Genomic DNA, 25,956 nt, shown 5'->3' with positions numbered 1-25,956 from the left:
GGCTCGAGTCGACTCGAAACTCGACCCCAATTCGAGTCGACATAGAGGAAATTTTTCGAGCCTAGTTCTCGGTTCGAGTTCAAAGATGTCTGTTTCTAGTCTAATCGAGTTTCAAAGAAAATTCGTACGTGTCCATCCCTACGGGTAACGCAGTATGGCATTTTATCAAAGTTACATTATATTGAAATGTTCATATATCAAGTAAAAATTTGTCCTTGTATTTACATAAAGCGATTCAGAACGTGCAACAATAATAATAATAATAATAATAATAATAATAATAATAATAATAATAATAATAATAATAATAATAATAATAGCGGTAGTAATAGTAGTACGGAAAATTGAAGTCATTTTTTTTTACATTTTTAAAGTTTCGGACCTAAAAGTAACGCGTTAGTAACGCGTTACTTTCGAAGTAAAGTAACAGTTACTTTTTTGGGGTAAGTAACGCGTTACTAACGCGTTACATTTTAAGAGAAAGTAAAGTAACTTGTAACGCGTTACATTTTTACAAGTAACTTACCCAACACTGCTGCAAACAACAACTGTCAACTAAGTGTGAATGTCGCTCTGCTGGTGTGCAATGTCTAAAATGTGTAAAGATTCTCTCGAGATTGAATGTGAGAATACAGATATTGTTTATGAATCTGAGAACGAAATTGAAGATGTAGAAAATTCTTTCGTTTCTTAATAATGCATACATATGGTGCATAATAAATCTTATGTAGAATCTACGTCAAGTGACGTAAAGGCAAAGTAAATATCAGGGCAGGATCTACAAAATATTGCGCTCGGGGCAAAGATGTATATCTACCCTCCTTCCTTCCAATTTTGCATCGAAATGGCGCCCCGTACATATTCTCAACCAGCTGCGCCCCTAGGCAAATGCCCCGAATTGCCCCCCCCCTAGATTCGGCCCTGGTAAATACCTCATTTTAAAGTTCATAAAATTATTTTCAACTTTTATTCAAACAATTTTCCTCATTTCTAATTTGTCTTCTAATATAATTGCCTCTAAACATAAAGAACTATCTTGGTTTAACTTTTTAATACTTATAACAAATTTAAACTGATCAAAATTGAAGTTTGACAAGATAATTATCTTCAAAGTTTAATTTCAGTGTTTCTTGTGTTCATATATACTTGATACGTATTCAAAATGTCACAAAGAGGAAAATTATTGTTGCCCAAAGTCATCAAGTTGAAATTTCATGGCCGCCATCTTTGCTCACCATTTTGAGAGAAAGCACACGTCGGAGAGTAGGGGACTTTTGATATGTCAAAGTACATTAACAAAGGAAATTATTCAGAAAAATTCAGCTTTATGTGAATTTTATCCAACTTCAAGGTAGTTTAGGTAGAAAATGCTGGACTAACACGGGTATGTCTCACCTTACAGCTTTTACCATGTTGCATCTCAGCATTCTATCTATTAAACTTTATTTTTATGTATGCAGTTCATTATGAACAATCGCATTGTTTTATTAGAAATCGCAGGAATTAACGAAAAGTGTTTCATCTAAAAGTTGTTTCATTTTCAATAATAGTTCCGAAGAAATCAAAATTGATACCACCTTCCATTTGAAATTTTGCAGTTGACCCCCCATAGAGGTATTCTTACTACGCCACTGGATATGGAAGCATCACCATTTGATTCCTCATACACAATTTTTGGTCATTGAATTGTTGGTTTGAATTGTCTACGTGCACTACGAGCCGAGAAAAATGACTGGCACAGATGATCTGATACACCCTGTATATATACTACACTATTATTCTGGGTGTTGGAGTTGCATATTTTCGAAATACACTCAGCCCTAACCAGAAGGCATTACGTTTGGCAACATCGCACGGAAACAAATGAATGCTGAATTACATTCTAACCCGTTCCTCCTCCTCCTCCTACTACTACTACTACTTTTGCTATGGATCTGTATAAGTACAACGGCAAACTTATTTTAATGAAAGAAGTTTAATGATTTTTTTTTTAAAAAAAAAATCGTTAATCACTTTTTGAATATTATTTTTAATCTTATTTTAACGAAAGAATTGTTATAAAATTTTAAAAAATAATAAAAAAAGATCCTTAGGTAGGGTTTGAACCCACGCCAACAATGATTTTCCTTACTAGCCTGTTGCGCTAGCTCACTCGGCTACGAGGGCCAACAGCATCTGGCCTTTACTTTGTGCTATATGTAATTCATGACTCGTGATGTCACCAACAGGATCGCGATATAAACGTCATTCATTTTTCCTACATTGTTGCCAAGCGTAACCCCGTTCACAATGCTTTATGGCGTACAGTGTCTTTCGAAAATACGCGTTCGAGTTACTCTTTAGATTGTAAGTCTTTTATCAGGATGTGTGTATCCTTTCTTGTTTCTTCTTTTTCAGGACTGTTTTATTTATATGTTTGCACACGGCAATTAACATTCATCTGATAAAATAAAATCTTACCACTTGTAGCCTCAAGAAACCAGTGTTCCATATAAGTAGCGTAGTATCCAAGAATTTAAGGGATATTAACGTACTTTATTAACATAATCAAAAATAATAAATATTTAATAAATTTTCTAGTTACAAATGTAGTGAATACAAATATAAATATTGTATTTGTTTCTCTTTATTTTCTGACCAGGAGTTCAACTCTTTAGAACACAGTAGAATAGTTCAGAGTGGTAAATGGCATCATGGTTGTACTGATTGACTGTGGTGTATCCTTATTTTGACTATTAAATTGAATTAATATCACAACGTAAGTCATCACAGAAGCTGCTATCTGAAATAAAAACGTAGGCATTAACTTATTAAATACAAGATCTTTTAACACAAATAATCAGTTCACAACATTGTTGCTAAAACTACGATGTGTCATATAATATAACAATGTATTTAATTTAACAATTATAATTAACGTAACAATATATGGTTTCCTGGACATAAGTATGTTATAATGTAAAACTCTTTTTATTCTAAACAGGGGGAGATTCGAGGCAAGCTGGCGTCAGGATAGAAAGAACTGTATCGAACTCCAGTTTCATAGTATGTTTTGTTTAATACAAGTGTTGTATTTTAGATTTATTTATTTTTGATACAAATTTTAATAAGTGCAGACATTTCTGGTGTCACTACTTTTCATATTCACAATAATTTAGCTGTATAACAATATTGTTTAGCACGGGTGATTTCGGGCTGCATGCCTGCACCATTTTAGTTCTTCCAGAAACTTAGTTTACAACCACGACAATTTTAGAGCAAAATATTTTTGTTCAATACAATTTTTACTACTTTATAACAATTCATAATGCAGTATTGACATGGCTAATGGCTGCGACACTCTTATTACAAAAACCACAAAGTGGGTGTAAAAATCAGAATATTCTAAACTGAAAATACGAGTATTAGATATGGATTCGCATTATGAAATGTTGGGATTTTCTTTCTCATTTTGAACAACACTTTTACCAGAAGCACTTGCCATGATAATCTAGAAGTTTACTTTGTGCTGAAAGTGTGTAAAATGGGAACATGATGTTTATTGCAACACTGCTGTGCATTGCAGGGTTTACAATCAGAAATTTTACAACTTTTTGTTGTAATGTTTTTATTTGATATAATCAACCTTGATTTTAATCAAGTTGTAGTATACCTTTATAACTGCTATCAAGATAACTTATATTCAAGTAAGAAGATCTTACGAAACATGACTACATATGAAAAAAAAAAAAAAACAAATCATAAACTTTTAACAAGAAATCTTCTAAAATATAATTAACAATGTTGGAATCTTAATTCTTTATATCAATTGTACTGGTTAATATGATATTTTAAACGAAAGAAGTGTGTGTTGAGCCTGATTTCCATCCTCCTGAATTCAAAAATGTAATCAAAATCTTTCCATCATACAAGAGTTTGTTGTGACAATCATATTTTTCACCCTTATACGCGAAATTGACCTATTTTCTTGAAACATGCATGTGTTTAGAACGGAATAGCTCAGCTGTTTATTAACGTGCAAGAATGATTAAGGTGTTAGATTATTGTGGGAGGATAAAGCTGATTTTTATGAAGTTCTTGTAGTCCTCGATCCCATAGAGAGCTGGTGATCATTGGTCATTGAACTTCGGTAAAATATTGTGACCATTATATATTATCAATTGGGCAATTTCTTCCCCTTTGCTGCACCTTAACAACGGGCGACAAATTTATAAAATTAGACATGTATGTCATATAGGTATTCGATTTCCCGAAGGCGTCCTTTTTGTACAGTGAAAGTAGTGCAAACTGATTGTGAAAGTTTTGTTCTTTTTTTGGTATAGGCTTGACAACACTGTAAATGTACATAAAGGTAAGGTGGCCATAAAGGTAGCAGGTGGCCAGTGTTGATCGTTTAGTGGCCCCATCAGGTTTTGTTTCTGTATAAGTGAAGTGCTTTTGTTTCGTTTCTCACCTTGTAAACAGAAGTTGTATAATGCCAAGAAAGTCTTTGAATCATCCAAACAATTTCTGCTACATTTGTGGTAAACTAACCTTTAAATCACCGAGGCAAAATTTTACCCAGTAGTAAAAGAAGTATTACGAGCTTTACTTTTATAAAGCACAGTTCCGAATATACGTTTTGTGTCATGTGTGTGGCTTCTCACAGGATGGAAAAATGGCACACACCGTATATCTTTTGCAATTTTCATGGGACAAAAAGACTGTTCCAGTGATTGCTATTTTTGTTTAACAAACAAAAAGGAATCTCATCTAACAGGGACGTACTGTTACATATCCATATTTGTCATCTGCAATGAGGTCCTTATTACACAATAAGAAGTATCCTGTGCCAAAGAATACATATCTCGTAACCTTAATTGATAACTCTGACTCCGACATAGTACATACTCTAGAAGAAAGATAAGGTAGAAGTGATCGTACAACCTACGCTGCTTAATTACATTTTGACAGGTAATGGTGAGTTTAGCGGTGGGTTTCGATATTCCATTTTTCTGGCATTGAAACAAACATGTATAACTGTAGAATGATTGAAGTTACACATCACACTGTTAGATGTCTTCCGTCATTCTTCCGTGGCTAACATCTACCGGACGAAATTGAATCTTCGCGTCATCCTCTTTACTCCCTTTAGCAGAGTTTCTTTCCTAATAACATTGTTTTTTTTTTTGTTTACGTCCCACGGTTAGGCTAAAGGGGACGGTGATGATGAGTGAAATGGTAGAATGAAGTGGGAGGAAACGGGAGAACCCCGAGGAAATCCACGCACACGGTGTTTGTGCACCACAAATTTCACTTGGCGGGAGCAGGATTCGAACCCGGGACCCCTTGCACCAGAAGTGAACGATCTACCACTGAGCCACCGCGACTCATCTAATAACATTGCATACCATATGTGTATACTATTGTGTATCATATGTTTCAGGTATGTTTTTCTTGCTCTCTGATGAAGATACTTACTGAGTGTAGAAGAGTCATATCCAGCGGAAATATTCCACAAGCTGTGAACTGAAGTTTTCTATGAGATAATTCATTGGCAAACAGTTGCAGCTAAGAAGAACAAAATATAAGAAGAAAGTTAATTAGTTTCATTTAAAAGTACTGTATTGAGCGTATTTTTAATTACGACAGAACACTAAATAGTATATACAGGGTGTTTCAAAACAACCGACAACTTTTGGAAGGTGATTCCTGACACCAAGATGGGACAAAAAGTATAGACCAACCTGGATGCACAAGTGCTTCCTTTCGGAGTTATAGACTGCCGAAAACATGAAAAAAAAATGAAATTTAAAGGTCCATAGCTCCAACAGTATGGGACCTACCGTAGTCGGGTCAAGGCTTTACTTAGGGACTAATATGTGCGCTATCGAAATATCCATGTTTCAGAATCCTGCGGTATTTCCGCAACAAGTTTTACAGAGCTAGTTGGTGAGTACTATAAATTATATGCCCATAGCCAAACTCCTTTATAAAAATTGTTGCGTAAGTATCTTAGGATTCTGAAACATGGATATTTGGATAAAGCACTTATTAGTTCCTAAATGAAGTTTTGACCCGACCGTGGTAAGTCCCATAGTTTTGGAGTTATAGACCTCTAAATTTCATTTTTTGTCGTGTTTTCGGCAGCCTATAACTCCGAAAGAAAACATTTGTCTACCCAGGTTGGTCTCTACTTTTTTGTCTTATCTTGGTGTGAGGAATCACCTCCCAAAAGTTTTCGGTGTTGTTTTGAAACACCCTGTATAAGTGGCTCGGACGAACATAATGATAACACTGGGTAATAAATTTTGACCATAAGACATCGCTCAAAATTATGCTTATATGATTTCTTTTCTTTTTTAAATATCGTTGGATGGTACTAATAACGTGCATAATATTAGTTTTCTCGAAATGTCAAAAATCGCCTTAAAACTCGTCTTTCACCCTTAGAAATCGGGTAATTTATCGAATTTTCCTCCATTGTTCGTTAAAGCGACCTAACTAAGAAACCACTTGCCCTAACACCACCGGTTATGCTTTGCCTTTTAAGCAAAAGTACATGCTTGCAAACTGTGTAAGTTCATTTGCAATATTAAATGAGAAAGAAAATTTATTCAACAAATTTTGAGAAAATTCCTAATTTTTCCTCAAAATTAAGTATTTTTTATTTCTGGAGTTGGCAACACTGTACAGTTAGTCAAAATACAACATATTTTTTTTTTTTTTTTTTGATCAGAAATTGATTATGTAAATTTTAAATTGGTATTCGCGAGACGACGCAAAATGTTGGGGAAAAAATTAGAAATTTGGTTATGAAATCAACTCGAACTTGACAAAGAAAAATGAGTCATTTTTCATTTCCGTGTAATAGTTCCTAATCTCTATTTTCAACTAACACATATTACATTTCTAACACTTTTCGTAGGCAGAAGAAGTGAATATTAAATGGCTAGTCTATATAAGCCGCAGTTTCGGCCCGGTTTTGATTTTTATCGAGAAATTTAGAGCTAATTGCTATCTTACAATATACTTCACTGAAGAAATTTTGCAGAATTAACTTAGTTACTATGGAGTACGAACACAGTACAAAATAAAAAAAAAACAGCAAAAATATATCCATTTTCACTACAAGCACATAATGCAGAACATTTTTAAAAAGAGCACGCTCGCTTTTCCGCTTGTGCGAAGCTGATTTGTCATCAGAAATCAATGTCCAAATGTAATCGCCATCATCGCGGTGTCGCAGCACCCTTGGTATCTTCTTTCCCTTTGTTCAATGTCTTGATGAAAGCGTTCACCATGTTCTTCACTCACATCTGTTAAATTTGGAAGGAAAAATCTAGATGGGGAAAAAAATGTAATTTCAACGACATTCTACAACCCAAATTGCGATATAGGTCAATGAAAGAATCTATTAGCTCCCTATAATTTTCACTCCTATTTTTACCAAGAAAACCTTGCACTACCACCCTAAAAGCTTCCCAAGCACTTCTTTCCTCTCGGGTCATTCTATTCTGAAGTTCTTCAGACTGAAGCATCACACGTATCTGTGGGCCAGTAAATACGCCAGCTGTGATTTTAGCGTCAGTTAACTGTGGAAACATTTGTCTTATGTAAGAAAGAGCTGCAGAATGTGCATCTAATACTCTAACAAATTGTTTAACAAGTTCTAATTTTATGTAGAGTGGTGGCAGTAAGATTTTTTCTCTTTCAACTAAAGGTTCATGTATGGCATTGTGAATGCCAGGAAGTAAATGTTTCCTTTCTGGCCACATCTTGAGTGTATAATGACGGTCAGTAGCTCTGCTATCCCAAAGGCAAAGAAAACACGAATATTTAGTATAGCCACTCTACAAACCTAGAAAAAAAACCTATCATCTTAAAATCTCCACAAATATCCCATTTATACTTTTGGTACTCAATCTTTTCCAACATAATCTCACGTTTTCGTAGTCTTCCTTCATGTGGACTGAGTGTGCAACTGGTACAGAAGGATTCACATTTCAATTGTGCAGAAGAACTGCCTTCAAACCACTAGATGAACTGTCTATGAAAAGACGCCACTCCTCTGGTTGATGTCGGAAACCGATATCTTCAAATAGACCACCAATGTCATGACAATAACACAAACTTCCTTCCGTTTTGAAGAATTGTGAAAAAGTCTTATGCCTTTTCCTATGTTTTGATATTTTACATGTTGGAAGGAGAAAATTCCACGAATTTAAACGTGACGCAAGAAGTTCTGCCTTTGATTTGGGCAGATCTAAATATCTTATCAAGTCATCAAGTTCTTGCTGATTAAGCAAATGTGATTCCTTTTTCCTGGTTTCATGCGAAAAACTAATATCAAGATCGGAAGATTCCTCTGGCTCTCCTTCTGATGACAATATCTCTGGTGATTTGGGTACAGGAAGTTCGTCACTGTGTGGAACTGGAGCAATGGATGAAGATAAACTGGGGTATTCTATTTTTCACCTATTCTTTCTGTTTTTATAGTGTGTCACGTCAACTGAACAGAAGTAGCGGTCATTATGGTGATTAGTAGGCTCTCTCCAAATTGAGGAATAGCAAATGACATACACTTTCTGGTTCCCCGTAACCAACATTCTAATGTGGAGCGGCAACTACCGCAACACACATGCGGAGCCCAATGTTTGTCTTGATCACCTACGGGCACTCGAAAGTAAGCTTCATATACAACACAGAACTTTGTTCCAAGCACAATGTTATGTTTAAGTTGTTTGGGGCTTATGTAATATCCACAAACATAACAAAATGAGTCTGCTGACATTTTACAACGCCTACTTGTAGACATTTTATCTTCCACACAGCACCTAGTAAACTTAATATAGTGAACTAGTGAACTTAATATAGTTACCACTATAGTTACTCAATACTAAATGCAGCTGGCTATCCAAGTGGAATCATATAGAAATTTACTGACTTTACTTAACTAAAAGTTTTTTTTTTTTTTTTTTTTTTTTTGTAAAAGTAAGGGGAAAAATAAGAAATTATATTTTTCTAGACAGTTGTTTTCATTCAAAGTAAATGCTGTATTCAAAATTTGAAATCATAGAACGCATACGTTACGAAACGGAACTTGCTAATTAATCCACAAATGTTTGTTCTGTATTGCCTTCTATGGATAGCCGAAGTAAAAGCTGAAATTCTTCCTCTAAAATGGCGTTCTTGAACAAAGACGATTTTGTAAAATTCCTTCCAAACAATCGACATTTGAGGAAAACTAATACCAGATTCCTAATTAGTACGTCAAAATTATTCGGTAAATGTAAAAACATTAAGATAAAACAATTTCTTGTTGAGCAGTGTAATCGCCACTTCCGATGAAATTGAGATATTGGGTAAAATGGACTATGATCGAACCACAGATGAGTATTTAAGTAGTTTTATTTTGGAAATGTACCTGCAGAAGGCTAGGGAAACGTATTTGGCATGTATCACAGAATTAAATTTTATGGGAATGGTCAACCTTCTTTTCTGGTTTAGTTGAAAGTTATAAAAATATGATGTGCCATTATTTTCGCCCGATCCGCTCATATATACCTTTACATTGGAAGTAATGTAAAACAGAAAATGAATGGATAGAAAATAATATGAAATGAACACGGAGAAATGAAAATAAATTTTCAACAAAGTCAGGTATAGAAGTCGAAAATAATGGATAAGGCGAAGTGAGTGTTACTGCATTTGTCTTGTGGAGTCGCTGCCGTTGTAGTTACGTGGCGTTATTGAGGTCAAAGAGGTTATTGCGACTACTTTTAATATTCCATAACTCTACCTTTAGAATTTAATTTCTAAAACTTCCTTTTTCGTTCTTAAATTTAAAGGTATATATACACAGGGTGTTCATATATTATGTAGCCAAAATTCACTGGTGAAATCCTCTCACCTAAACAAATAAAAAAGCCCATATGAACATAGGGTGAAAACCGCGTTGTTTCGAAGTTATACGATGCCGAAAACGAGGAAACTAACTTTGAGGCTTTCTAGCTCGAAAACTACAAAACATATTAAAGGCGGTTAAAGAAATATCAGAGGAACTAGTACGCTCTCTATCTAAAACTATAAGACATATTAAAGGCGGTTAAAGAAATATCAGGGGAACTAGTACAATCTCTATCTAAAACTATAAGACATATTAAAGGCGGTTAAAGAAATATCAGAGGAACTAGTACGCTCTCTATCTAAAACTATAAGACATATTAAAGGCGGTTAAAGAAATATCAGAGGAACTAGTACACTCTCTATCTAAAACTATAAGACATATTAAAGGCGGTTAAAGAAATATCAGAGGAACTAGTACACTCTCTATCTAAAACTATAAGACATATTAAAGGCGGTTAAAGAAATATCAGAGGAACTAGTACACTCTCTATCTAAAACTATAAGACATATTAAAGGCGGTTAAAGAAATATCAGAGGAACTAGTACATTCTCTATCTAAAACTATAAGACATATTAAAGGCGGTTAAAGAAATATCAGAGGAACTAGTACACTCTCTATCTAAAACTATAAGACATATTAAAGGCGGTTAAAGAAATATCAGAGGAACTAGTACACCCTCTATCTAAAACTATAAGACATATTAAAGGCGGTTAAAGAAATATCAGAGGAACTAGTACACTCTCTATCTAAAACTATAAGACATATTAAAGGCGGTTAAAGAAATATCAGAGGAACTAGTACACTCTCTATCTAAAACTATAAGACATATTAAAGGCGGTTAAAGAAATATCAGAGGAACTAGTACACTTTCTATCTAAAACTATAAGACATATTAAAGGCGGTTAAAGAAATATCAGAGGAACTAGTACACTCTCTATCTAAAACTATAAGATATATTAAAGGCGGTTAAAGAAATATCAGAGGAACTAGTACACTCTCTATCTAAAACTATAAGACATATTAAAGGCGGTTAAAGAAATATCAGAGGAACTAGTACACTCTCTATCTAAAACTATAAGACATATTAAAGGCGGTTAAAGAAATATCAGAGGAACTAGTACACTCTCTATCTAAAACTATAAGACATATTAAAGGCGGTTAAAGAAATATCAGAGGAACTAGTACACCCTCTATCTAAATATCCATGTTTCAGAGTTAGGTTGTACCAACGCAACGAACTTTATAGAGGGAGCTGGAGTATCGGAACCCTGATTTAAGCACGTATAGGAAAAAAGAAGATATTTTTGATGGAAAATGTCTAATTATCGGTTTATTAAGCTGTTATGTCATGTACATGAGTATTATCATTTGTAAATTTCACATTATCACTAATTTTAATATTTGCAATTATGCAACCACGCATAACACCGTTTAATATCAAAGAAAAGTGGTTGATAACACTTGCAAACTAAGTTCTAACAGGTAATATTCTTTGACAACGGTGATCTAAGCAGGATAAGTATCATACGAAGACAAATGATAAACAAAATTGCAGAGATACAGGAATTCGAAATGCTGTGGAAACGAACATCAGAGCAATGGATTCGAAAACAAAACTATTTGCCGAAGATCGGGTGTAGTATGGTACATTCACTGACATCTCACTTTTTCTATCCAATAGTATATATTGTAAATATTGCGACTAAATGATGATAAAAGAAATGATAGAATGAAAAGTTGGAGGAAATGGGAGATCTCGAGTAAATCCCTTAACACGATGTAGTCCAGCACGAATTTACGTACTATGACGTATTAAAAGAGTATACATATTTGTTCTGAACTACTACGCGAACAAGAATCCAGATAATAATAATTATAATAGATGCTCGGTATGTCATCCGTCACTACAATACAATACTCTGACAATGATTCACGTACACTATTGGAACTCATAGGTGTATTACAATTCTTTGCAAATCTATCATGAATGCTCCAATTCGTGTAGTTTGTTTATTTGTGTTTTGTACACACGGAAAAGAAAGTATTTGACAGTTGACAAAATTTCTTCTGCCAGTAACTCAGGAACAAATGAATTAATTTGGGTATTTTTTTTTTTTGTTATCCTTAGAATAGTTATAACTTGACAACTTGCCAAAGTCAATACTCTAATAGGTTAATTTATTGTTGAGTTATTAGGAAAAGAAATTTTATCAACTGAAAAATACTTTCTTTCGTGATTGTACAGTATACTTTTGAGGTGTCCTACAAATAAAAATCCAAATCATTTAGGTCAGGAGTGCGAGGAGGCCACTGTGTGGATCTTCCTCGCCCTATTCATCCGTCTTGGAAGTACTGATCAAGAAATAAACAAACATCTCGCAGAAAATGTGGTGCAGCACCATCCTGCATAAACCAAATTTGAGACTTTCTCGAGAAAGGAAAATTTTCTAACCATTCCGGAAGGTTTCGTTGAATAAATTGCAGGTATGTTGCAACTTTGAAACGTTATAATAAAATGCATGGCCCTAGAAGTGCGTTCCCCAATATATCTACCCAGACATTAATCAAGAATTGATGTTGGTGTCGGGTAGATAAATGTGCGTTAGGGTTTTCTTCATCCAATTGATGTTCGTTGTGAATGTTAATAACAATCTCTCGTGAAATTCTCACCAGTAAATATGATTAATGAAGGAAATAGATTGTCTTCTATACATCGATTAAGATACCAATCGCAAAGATGTCTTCGGGGACAATAGTCTCTTTCTTCTATTCCTTGCACATGCTGCAAGTGGAAGGGATTGAGTTGTTGTTCGAAAAACACTTTCCACACTGTTCCATGTGAAACATCAAATGGTGCTAGCCTTTTTGTACTGGTACAAGGATCTTCTTTAATAAGCTGAAGAATTCTCTCTTCTCGATCAGGTGTCAAGACTGTCCGAGGGCACCCAACTGGATCATATGTAGCATGCACATGCCGTATCGATAGCAGCAAATGTAATACGGTTGGGAAGAACACTATTTGCAAAATATTCATGATATAGTAGTTGTGCTTCATGTGGGTTCCCATAGGCACGATCATACATAAGATCTGCCATTTCATTAAATGTGTAGTGAAGACGGATGACACATCAAGCTCCTCTTATAATTACCATTGTTATCTGGATTCTTGTTCAGCGTAGTAGTTCAGAACAAATATGTATACTCTTTTAATACGTCATAGTACGTAAATTCGTGCTGGACTACATCGTGTTAAGGGATTTACTCGAGATCTCTCGTTTCCTCCAACTTTTCATTCTATCATTTATTTCTATCATCTATCATTATTTCGTCTCAATATCTACAATATCTACTATTGGGTAGAAAAAGGGAGATGTCAGTGAATGTAACATGCTCATTCGCTCTTTGGCAAATAGTTTTCTTCGAATCTATTGCCCTGATGTTCGTTTCCACAGCATTTCGAATTCCTGTATCTCTGCAATTTTGTTTATTATTTGTGTTCGTATAATACTTATCCTGCTTACAAGGGACATCACCCAATTGTCCGGCTCCGATTTCAATGATTTTTTTATTGCTGATAGAGGACATGTATTCATTACTTGTGATGACAGAAATTTTTGCCATGGTGCATGTTTTCTATTTTTTAATAATTTTTAAATGTTGTGATGTGGTTAATAGAGATTACTGTAGAAGTCCCTTACTACCCTTTGTAAACGGAGTGTTAATGAAAGAACAACCATGTAGATACGTATAGGGCCTAGGGGGAAGTCATATGGTAGGTATGACCTTGACGGCAGCCATCTTGAAATCCGCCATTTTGAATTAAGGTCAAGTTTTTTTAAATGGAAATAGGGTAATATGGTACATCATTTCGGGCTAGAATTTAATCAGGAAGACAATACTGAAGTTAGTTTTAAGATGCGCCCATTTGCTGAAAAGTTACAGGCATATTAATCGTTTATACTTACTATGTGCGTAAGGCCCTTACCTCCGCTTCTAACCCGCGTATTAATGATAATAAATGGATAAAGGTTTCGGTAATACATATTATGCCTAGAGGGAAGTGATACGATAAGGTTATCATTGACGGCATCCATCTTGAAATCCGCCATTTTGAATTAAAGTGAAGTTTGGAAAACTGAAAACCATAGCATGTGGCACCAAATTTTAATAGTAAATTTTCCCAAAAAAGCCAATGGTATGCTTATTTTTGTTCTATAGTTTACCAGTATGAATTTATGACTCTTCTAATGTGCACGAAACGTCCATTATTCGATCTTTCAAATTGGAAACACTCCTAATTTTCATCGCATGCCTTAAGATTCCAACTGGCAATTTGCAATTGTTTCCATGGCTCATGTTTTCTAAATTTATTACATTTTTTTAAGAGTTGCGATTTGTCAGTTCATGAATAGTATTGAGATAAGCATCCAGCAATCTTTCTGAATTTTGAAGACTTGCCATGTAATTATTAATTTCATAGGCAATGTAATTATTTATTTCCTATACCTGCCCTTCAAAAACTCATTTTCTGACATGAATCATCCCAGAACGAAAGAACTCCAACTTTGTAATCAGGTAATACCAGAGACGTAGTTTGTAATGAATAGTAGATGAGACGAGAAATAAGTTGAAACTTCACTTCAAGAAAGGAAACGAAATATGATTGTTGTGTAAATCAATGGTCTTTTGTTTTGTTTTATGTTTATTTGTTTCTTGTATATTTATTTATTTATTTATTTATTTTCTATGGCAATATTTTAGCTAGTCAGACAAAAAAAAGTCATTCGTTTTCTAGCGATTGTTGTCGATGGTTCATGTTTGTAAGATTTATAATCAGTATTGATGGGGAACTCGATTAAGTTACACCTCTTTGTAAACAATTTACCTGTTTTCATATTTTGTTCATAGTACTAACAGTGTGTTCTGAACAGTCACGTTATGCCTCTTTGATATTTTCTATCATTACTGCTGTTCCTTTGAAGTTGTAAAGTTTTATTTATTTAAAACAAAATACTGTTTGTCGTTTGCGCAACATGTAGGCTACATTTCATGATAATTTTGAATTCGTGTTACACCAATTTCTTATAATTTCATTTGTATTTCTTTACATCACATAGGTCCATAGGTTTCTCATGTACTCTGGGTTAAAATAAATAATTACATTGCCTATGAATTAATAATTACATGGCAAGTCTTCAAAATTCAGAAAGATAGCTGGATGCTTATCCCAACACTATTCATGAACTGACAAATCGCAACTCTTAAAAATGTAATAAATTTAGAAAAAATGAGCCATGTAAACAATTGCAAAGTGCCAGTTGGAATCTTAAGGCATGCGATGAAAATTAGGAGTGTTTCCAATTTGAAAGATCGAATAATGGACGTTTCGTGCACATTAGAAGAGTCATAAATTCATACTGGTAAACTATAGAACAAAAATAAGCATACCATTGGCTTTTTTGGGAAAATTTACTATTAAAATTTGGTGCCACATGCTATGGTTTTCAGTTTTCCAAACTTCACTTTAATTCAAAATGGCGGATTTCAAGATGGCTGCCGTCAATGATAACCTTATCGTATCACCTCCCTCTAGGCATAATATGTATTACCGAAACCTTTATTCATTTATTATCATTAATACGCGGGTTAGAAGCGGAGGTAAGGGCCTTACGCACATAGTAAGTATAAACGATTAATATGCCTGTAACTTTTCAGCAAATGGGCGCATCTTAAAACTAACTTCAGTATTGTCTTCTTGATTAAATTCTAGCCCGAAATGATGTACCATATTACCCTATTTCCATTTAAAAAAACTTGACCTTAATTCAAAATGGCGGATTTCAAGATGGCTGCCGTCAAGGTCATACCTACCATATGACTTCCCCCTAGGCCCTATACGTATCTACATGGTTGTTCTTTCATTAACACTCCGTTTACAAAGGGTAGTAAGGGACTTCTACAGTAATCTCTATTAACCACATCACAACATTTAAAAATTACTAAAAAATAGAAAACATGCACCATGGCAAAAATTTCTGTCATCACAAGTAATGAATACATGTCCTCTATCAGCAATAAAAAAATCATTGAAATCGGAGCCGGACAATTGGGTGATGTCCCTTGTTAGATCACCGTTGTCAAAGAATATTACCTGTTAGAACTTGGTTCGCAAGTGTTATCAACCACATTTCTTTGATGTTAAACTGTGCTATGCGTGGTTTCATAATTGCAAATATTAAAATGAGTGATAATGTGAAATTTACAAATGATAATACTCATGTACATGACATAACAGCTTAATAAACCGATTGTTAGACATTTTCTATCAAAATATATCTTCTTTTTCCCTATACGTGCTTAAATCAGGGTTCCGATACCCCAGCTCCTTCTATAAAATTCGTTGGGCCGGTACGACCTAACTCTGAAACATGGATATTTAGATAGATAGTGTACTATTTCCCCTGATATTTCTTTAACCGCCTTTAATATGTCTTATAGTTTTAGATAGTGAGTGTACTAGTTCCTCTGATATTTCTTTAACCGCCTTTAATATGTCTTATAGTTTTAGATAGAGACTGTACTAGTTCCCCTGATATTTCTTTAACCGCCTTTAATATGTCTTATAGTTTTAGATAGAGAGTGTACTAGTTCCCTCTGATATTTCTTTAACCGCCTTCAATATGTCTTATAGTTTTAGATAGAGAGTGTACTAGTTCCTCTGATATTTCTTTAACCGCCTTTAATATGTCTTATAGTTTTAGATAGAGAGTGTACTAGTTCCTCTGATATTTCTTTATCCGCCTTTAATATGTCTTATAGTTTTAGATAGAGAGTGTACTAGTTCCACTGATATTTCTTTAACCGCCTTTAATATGTCTTATAGTTTTAGATAGAGAGTGTACTAGTTCCTCTGATATTTCTTTAACCGCCTTTAATATGTCTTATAGTTTTAGATAGAGAGTGTACTAGTTCCTCTGATATTTCTTTATCCGCCTTTAATATGTCCTATAGTTTTAGATAGAGACTGTACTAGTTCCCCTGATATTTCTTTAACCGCCTTTAATATGTCTTATAGTTTTAGATAGAGAGTGTACTAGTTCCTCTGATATTTCTTTAACCGCCTTTAATATGTCTTATAGTTTTAGATAGAGAGTGTACTAGTTCCTCTGATATTTCTTTATCCGCCTTTAATATGTCTTATAGTTTTAGATAGAGAGTGTACTAGTTCCACTGATATTTCTTTAACCGCCTTTAATATGTCTTATAGTTTTAGATAGAGAGTGTACTAGTTCCTCTGATATTTCTTTAACCGCCTTTAATATGTCTTATAGTTTTAGATAGAGAGTGTACTAGTTCCTCTGATATTTCTTTAACCGCCTTTAATATGTCTTATAGTTTTAGATAGTGAGTGTACTAGTTCCTCTGATATTTCTTTAACCGCCTTTAATATGTCTTATAGTTTTAGATAGAGAGTGTACTAGTTCCCCTGATATTTCTTTAACCGCCTTTAATATGTCTTATAGTTTTAGATAGAGAGTGTACTAGTTCCTCTGATATTTCTTTAACCGCCTTTAATATGTCTTATAGTTTTAGATAGAAAGTGTACTTGTTCCTCTGATATTTCTTTAACCGCCTTTAATATGTCTTATAGTTTTAGATAGAGAGTGTACTAGTTCCCCTGATATTTCTTTAACCGCCTTTAATATGTCTTATAGTTTTAGATAGAGAGTGTACTAGTTCCTCTGATATTTCTTTAACCGCCTTTAATATGTCTTGTAGTTTTAGATAGAGAGTGTACTAGTTCCTCTGATATTTCTTTAACCGCCTTTAATATGTCTTATAGTTTTAGATAGAGAGTGTACTAGTTCCTCTGATATTTCTTTAACCGCCTTTAATATGTCTTATAGTTTTAGATAGAGAGTGTACTAGTTCCTCTGATATTTCTTTAACCGCCTTTAATATGTCTTATAGTTTTAGATAGAGAGTGTACTAGTTCCTCTGATATTTCTTTAACCGCCTTTAATATGTCTTATAGTTTTAGATAGAGAGTGTACTAGTTCCTCTGATATTTCTTTATCCGCCTTTAATATGTCTTATAGTTTTAGATAGAGAGTGTACTAGTTCCCCTGATATTTCTTTAACCGCCTTTAATATGTCTTATAGTTTTAGATAGAGAGTGTACTAGTTCCTCTGATATTTCTTTAACCGCCTTTAATATGTCTTATAGTTTTAGATAGAGAGTGTACTAGTTCCTCTGATATTTCTTTAACCGCCTTTAATATGTCTTATAGTTTTAGATAGAGAGTGTACTAGTTCCTCTGATATTTCTTTAACCGCCTTTAATATGTCTTATAGTTTTAGATAGAGAGTGTACTAGTTCCTCTGATATTTCCTTATCCGCCTTTAATATGTCTTATAGTTTTCGAGCTAGGCAGCCTCAATGTTAGGCTTTCCTTGTTTTCGGCATCGTATAACTTTGAAACAACGCGGTTTTCACCCTATGTCCATATGGGCTTTTTTATTTGTTTAGGTGAGAGAATTTCACCAGTGGATTTTGACTACATAATAAATGAACACTCTGTATATAATAAATACTACTGTTTCACTATAAAAACAAATTAGTGTCGTTTCACAATGTGAAGGAACGGTAGATTTTCAAACTATGTAAATTCAATAGATACTCAAACTTCAACTATTACATCTGTAACACTTGGTTATAATAGATTAATAACATCAAAGATAGATCGTGTTAATCGGACGATGAATCTCTATTTAAAAAAATACTTGCTATCTCTCACTGTCTCTCCTCTAGGGAGGTTAGCTAATATTGAAACAAAAAGTGCTTATTGATGTCTAATACCTTTACAATAGAGGAATAAAATCAGAAGTGAAACTTTCTTACAGTACTGAATTTATATATATGAAAAAAAAAACCTGCTTGTTACTATACAGGGTGGCTCAAAAATAGGTATACAGTCCCGTACTGATCAACTCACTATACTTCATATCATTTCTTATTGTTATCAAACAGGAGACCTTGTCTTTTTTTAGATATTTGTTCTTAATGTCTTTTTACTTACACCTTAAGCTCGGAACAGCAGAAGCAAATAAACTCATAAACTAGAACGTTATACTTGATCAATGCAGGGGTGTTTATCTACTTTTGGGCCACCCTGTATATATATTCCGGTTTCATATATTATGCAATTAATGTTGTAACTGGAGATCATAGACTTTTCCACGACCGCTTTAAACATAAAGATCGTGACAATACTCATTCTTGGGATGCTTAATTTGTGTCAAAACAACCGCTTTTCGATATCCCTTACTGTTTCCGGTCAATGGAAATAAGTATTAAACTTGGAGGTATTAGAAAATTTCAACCACATGTGGTTTCCGTAATGTGTTGCGCATGATGACGGTATGTTCTTTTGAGACGCTGAATCTCTTACACTGAGAAAAAATGTAGGTGTCGTACTTAAAAAGATAGGTTACATGCGTAATTCCTGTAGTTTTTGGACAACGTACAGCAGACGTATAACTGAAAACACATGTTTTATAATACTTTCTGTATAAGTATTCCATCTATAAGTACTTTCCGTATGAAACAATATAGGCGGTCAGGATCTCACATACAATTAGACGTATATAACATATAGTTGACGAAGGTAACATAAGTATATGCATGTGATATACGGAAAACTGTTAGATGTCAGACATCCTGCAACGGCAAGATGTAACATCTAAGGGCAGTGCCTATGTAGCATACGGATAACACATACTCCGTACTAATTTCTATAGTAAGCAAGAGGATACTGTATATTTGTACAATATACCGCTGTCCGGAGAACGGATTTTTCTCTGTGTACTAAAAACAGTTTGTCGCTATCTATTAACACTTTTGTTCTATGACAATCAACGTTGAAACAGGACATTAGTGATTTCTATCCGTTCTAGTCTGAATTGGGATTTAAGAAGAGAAAGATGAACCTATTCTTGAGACGTTGAATCGACTGCAAAAACTGCATCTCGAACTCTTACCATTTTTTGCTCTGCTACCTGCCGACAGACGGACCGACGGATATAGCCTTTCTATAAGACTTCTGACACTTATACATGACATAGTTTGCAAGTCTAAAAATAATGTACTGCATATTATTGAATATTGAAAGATAGAAGAAAAGATTTAATAATACAGAATTGACAGAAACCAGCGCTTACCTCCTCCTTGACATCAGGGTCCATGTCTCTCTGTATCAGCCTGTATACAATAGATGCTGTAGCATTTGCCTGTAACATACAAACAATAAATACATCAAGAATGTTCAAGTAATAATTATGGTATAATACTCAATAAACTTCTTTGTTCTAAGAATCTCGTATTACTACGCACTTTGTTCGTAGTCTTTTCTTAAATTCAATTGGCCACTTTAGGCCTGTACCCCCCGTGCTGAATATGCTCCAAGCTGTTAAAGATATAATATTTGCCAAACACTATGCTTTACAATATTTATTGTCTTGCGAGAAGCTTTCATGTAGTGCTCTCAAGTTGTATGTTCCTTTCTAGATTTAGAATAAAAGCCATCCTCCGGAAATGTTTGTGGAAGGCAGCTACTTTTGAGGGAACCGCTAATAGTTGGGGGGCATATGTAATTCCGTCGGATTTTGAATGAAGCAATATATGATTGGTGGAGATGGATAGATAATGAGCTATGGAATCGTATACTATCGGGTGTTTTGCCTCAAAGTGTGCACGAACCAGTGTATGACGTCATACTTCTAAGATGGCCGCTAACGCCGACATCGATGCCTTTTTCGCGCTATACAGGCTAAAGTTCTCAGCCAATTTTCATGGAAGGTGGCTCATTTTTATTTCTTCTGGCTGCTGCATGTGCCTTTTGCATATATATTTTCCAAATAAATAGTTTCACTACTTCAAAAATTAAGAAAACTATCAAAACTGAGGTAAAATTAAATTACTTTTCCGAACTTGAATGCACATACCGACTAAACTAACGAATGGGCTTTTAATAAATCTCTCATTTTTCCGCATGGCTATTATTTGTACATATTGCATAGATATTTGCCAAAATTGATAATTTTATTTATTTATAAATTTAATTTAAAGTCAACAAAATTTAGCTTTTTGAAAGATATGTAGTCAAATACCAACAATGAAAATGGTGTGAGGTATAAAATGTTTAACAAATCATTATGCCGATAAACATTAAATTAAACAAAAGTTTCCAATTATAGGGTAATTTAGTTTCGCATTATAGTGGACCACTTCCTTATTACCGTTCAAAAATGATAAGCATCCTAATTAAACAAAAATGAAAATTAGTAAATATGTTGGGTTGTAAAAGCAAAACAAACAATAAAATACTTCAAATACACAGAAAAACCTTTTTATTATTACACAATTCTTTAGATACGAAAATAATAATAGAAATTCGACTTATGAGTCATTATCTGAGTCCGACAGTTGCATTTGATCGCCATTTTCACTGTTCTCATAATGCTCTTCCTCTACTCCATATTTGCACAGTTCTGTACATTTAAGTTACTGAGTACGGCATTTGTAATTGACACAATTGACGAGATATCGTCTTTTGATGCAACCGCAACGTACCGATCTTAAGATAGCTTATGGAGCGCATGGTACATGACTCATGGTAGGAAAATACTCATTCTTCCTCCTTTCCCATCCAAACATACATGAGTCAGGGAGAATGAGTTGTGGAGGATTAGCCCGTTGCCAATCCGTCACTTGGTAGAGAGTCCTTAAGATATATTGGTGTAAAGCTGGCTTTGTTGGCGGCAAATTTTAACTTTGAACGTCTTGTTTGATAAACCCACCACCTGAGCTTACCAATGTATTAAAATTCTTTACCTTGTAAATACATGCAGCAAATTAACCTTTCTGGCCAGCCTAACCTATCAAATGTTTCTAGAACATTTTCTTCAGAATATTCAGAAACGTTCTAGAAAGATTGCTTTTCTCTGTTCTTCAAGGAACCTACTGTGTCGCACTCAGACAGAGAATGAAATCCTAATAATGCCTTAAGTTGGTTAGGATTTAGGCAAGAGTAAATACGATTAAGTTCTATTGATTTCCTATTAGCTCAAGTTCCGTTGTCAAACACGCTATCTGATGGGAGGAACTGTAACCACCACAATAACAGGAAAAAACACTACTGTATGTGTTGACAGAAAGATGCTCAAAAGATTTATAACTATCTTTTGAGAATGGCAAATGCCGTACTTTTTAAAGGAAAAGGAGTAATTAATATCTAAACAAAGCTGAGATTCTTTTAGAATTTATCCACAACAAGAGAATAAGAATATCTGAAGAAGGACTCCAGATGTACAAGGTTTTCAAACAAAAAATGAACAAGATAAACTTAGTCTATGGGCACCAGTGATAAAAACCATCTTCAAGTATGTAGTAAAGCTCACAAAGTTGTATTGACGAAATTGTCGGATACTATATTGCAGTTAAAGGCAGATCTTTCTTTGTTCACTACGTTACTAACTGTTTTGAGGAGTTAACCCTACATCGATCTGTAGCAATGTCTCAGTGATAATGAGCTTTCAGCTTTCCCCGATCAATGTTTAATTTAGACGGATCAATGATTTTTCCTTCTAACAAGAGTAACTTGATGAAAATTCTTGAACGCCTTATATCACCAATCTCTGACAGTACAAATCAACAATCTACATCTATATACAATGAACCAGAAGCTCACTCAAAATAAACCACTCCCATATAACACTCTCTACCAGTCATTGATGGCATGGCAGAAGTACAATGTATGCAAAAAGATTCAAGTGTAAAGACGTGTTGAGACCTTTCAATTAGATTCATCAAGAAGATGGTTCGTATTTAAGGAAATATGACGAAACTTACTTAATGCATCATGGGCGACCGCAGGGGAGAGCATTTAACCCCCTCTGAGTTTTGGAACATAAATGTGATTTTTGACGTCTGACAATATCTGTCAATGAAGAATGGTATTAATATATTAGTCGAGTTAAGCTTTCTTCGACATATTTAAGGACTTTTTAAGTATACCAAAATTAGTTAATCGACTTCTTTGCGTTTCGTATATAAACTTGCACGCAGAGTGTGTCAATCGGCAGTAGCTAAGGTTATTTCCTTAAACTTTGTTCCATTTATTGTCATTGTAAAAACAGATAAAAAGTCTGGATTTTAATGTTGAGTATGTCTAATTATGCTCTGAAAGTATATGGAAGAACATGCACATAAAGATATTTGTAAGATGGAGATGTGAGAGGCATTCTCAAATGAATGTGTTTGCATTGTTATCTGATTATGTAAAATACATTTCTTTCCTGATTTCCTGACTTTACTGTTCTTTGGAGGCCACACACGTTCACCTAATAGGCACCTGTGAGAATACACTACTAACAGATCTCAAACTAATATTATATAGATTAATACTATGTTTGTAGTAAAGATTACAGGAATGGTTGGGGGTTTATTTCCGTATAAGGCATCAACTAACTATAACCCTTGCAAATATGAGAGTATTGTGAAACATGACATACATCTTTGCCCTTCCCTGAGAAATTTTCTGCAGGCGGCCATGAAATGCGTTACAATTACATCGAACATTCAATAAAGAACCCAATGAGAAAGAAAAGGCCTAGTCAAACAACGCATGTTCAATGTAAAATCACAGACTCCACATATGTAAGGGAACTAACATTGAGATCTTTACTGACTCATCACAGGACTAAGGATGAGTTGACAGCTTACCTCGCTCATAAAGTACTATTGCATGCACAGAAAATAAAGCAAAATTTAGTTGTTAGTTGGAGGAACGAGGCAAAGTTTTCGGATAAAAATGATGTTACACAACTTACAAGTAGACACGAGGAAACTGATTATTTTAAGTTGTTTACACGTATTGGCCCGTACTCCTACCCTCCACATCTATTCAACAGATACAGACGTGTTTGTTCTGTTATTGTGGTAGTTACAGTTCCTCCCATCGGACAGTGTGTTTGCGACTGGAACTTGAGCTAAAAGAAGATCAATAGAACTTAATCGTATTTACTCTTGCCTAATCCGATCCAAGTTAACGCATTATTTAGGATTTTATTCTCTGTCTTTGTGTGACACAGCAGGTTGTTTCAAGAACAGAGGAAAATAATCTTTCTAGAACGTTTCTGAATCTTCTGAAGAAAATGTTCTAGAAATATTTTATAGATTAGGCTGACCAGAAAGTTTTACATCTGAAGAAAGGTTAATTTGTTGCATGATACAATATATTTTCTACATGATAAAAATATTTTTGGTATTTGGGTCAAAGTATGCCGTTTTGGCATACCGGTAGGATAAAACAGGATAATAATAAAAAGTAAGTAAAATATTGAAAAATGTGTATAACATCGCTAGTTTGCTACAATATATCGCTAGTTTGCTATTATTATAATCGTTAACGTTCAAAAACATATATATGAAAATAAGACCAAAGACACTATATGAAACAGAATAAACTGAAAAAATGTCGATAACAAACCGAACCACCACTGCCTTAATGAGTTTTCTTTATATTATTTACAAAAACCGCTCATGAAAACTTCACAGTCCTTTCCTTCAAATTCAGAACAAGCTTCGTGTGTCCATTGCTGACATTGACGGCACTTAATCCATCCTTCACTAGATTTAGAATTTGAGTGCAAGTCGTTACAATACATACACACTGCAGAATCTTATCTGAACTGTTTGATGTATCTAAATCATCTGTCTTCACTACCTTTCTTGTTTTTGTTTTGTTTCATTAGTCCTATGTACATCTTTAACTGTATCACGTTTAGAATTAACCTATATCGTTGAATTGAGCCGAATTCTCTTGACCTCTTGAGCCTGTAGTAACTCCTGCTTGTAAGGAGATGACGTTAGATGTTGTTTTCCCCTTCTTCTTGTATTTCGTCGTATATCGCAATTATTTTCAATTGTATGTATCTTATATAAGTCTTTCTATGATACTGTGCTGAAAGTAGACGAAAGTCTAGATTCTACATCCTGCATTTGCATCTGTAAAGGCATATGTTTACCGTACATATGTTGTGGGGAATGACAAGGAGATTCATGCTCATATGTAAAAGATGCGCGGTGTATAGAGCGCAAGTTCAGCTAATTATTAGTTTAAAACAGGGATACAAATAAGCAACGAAATTTTACTCGCCCAAGGAATAAGCTACTAGCGCACATCTCACAATAGAAATAATTTACTTTCGGTATGATATTAAATACTAGCCCGCACCAATGAACCACTCGCCCCAGGCGAGTGGTTATTTGCATCTCCGATTTAAAACATTACAATTGTAATAGGCTCATGAAACTTTAATCGATACAGTAGGATCAACTTCCATCAACATGTTTAAGCAGCCCTAACCAGAAATAAAAACAACAATGGTTGCATAACAAAAATTTCGGAATATAAGAAAAGAAAACAACAAAATAAATAATATAAAAGTGTTAACAGTCCATGTTAAATCAAAGGTCCTAATCCATGGAAGTTGTATTCATTCCTACTCTGTAAACTTATAGGATAGAGAGATATATAATAAAAGTGTTAACAGTCCATGTTAAATCAAAGGTCCTTATCCATGGGAGTTGTATTCATTCCTACTTTGTAAACTTATAGGATAGAGAGATTAAAAGTGTTAACAGTCCATGTTAAATCAAAGGTCCTAATCCATGGGAGTTGTATTCATTCCTACTTTGTAAACTTATAGGATAGAGAGATTAAAAGTGTTAACAGTCCATCTTAAATCAAAGGTCCTAATCCATGGGAGTTGTATTCATTCCTACTTTGTAAACTTATAGGATAGAGAGATTAAAAGTGTTAACAGTCCATGTTAAATCAATGGTCCTTATCCATGGGAGTTGTATTCATTCCTACTTTGTAAACTTATAGGATAGAGAGATATATAATGAAAACTGTTTATGGTCCATGTTAAATGAAAGCTCCTGATCTATGTATCCTAACCTTGTTCTTCTTATACAACGGTTATTCTTACCTGCTTTGCTG

The 25,956-nt window shown here is 34.3% G+C and overlaps 1 protein-coding gene across 1 annotated transcript in view; it reads right to left on the bottom strand.

Annotated features, from left to right (window-relative positions):
* Window positions 1-2,618: 2,618 nt before the first annotated feature.
* Window positions 2,619-25,956, bottom strand: part of LOC145683568 (putative gustatory receptor 28b) — a 91,724-nt gene continuing 68,386 nt past the window's right edge. Inside the window, exons 2-4 of the mRNA XM_081754916.1 lie at window positions 20,111-20,179; window positions 5,461-5,550; window positions 2,619-2,782 (exon numbers count right to left, since the gene is read on the bottom strand). Coding sequence (XP_081611042.1) covers window positions 2,654-2,782; window positions 5,461-5,550; window positions 20,111-20,179 — 288 coding nt within the window. The 3' untranslated portion in view covers window positions 2,619-2,653. The remainder of the gene's footprint in view (window positions 2,783-5,460; window positions 5,551-20,110; window positions 20,180-25,956) is intronic.

Source organism: Thermobia domestica, chromosome 4 (assembly GCF_964235325.1).
Source record: "Thermobia domestica chromosome 4, izTheDome1.hap1.1, whole genome shotgun sequence".
Taxonomy (NCBI): domain Eukaryota; kingdom Metazoa; phylum Arthropoda; class Insecta; order Zygentoma; family Lepismatidae; genus Thermobia; species Thermobia domestica.
The sequence above is the reverse complement of the archived record's forward strand: the minus strand, read 5'-3'. Positions and strand labels throughout refer to the sequence as shown.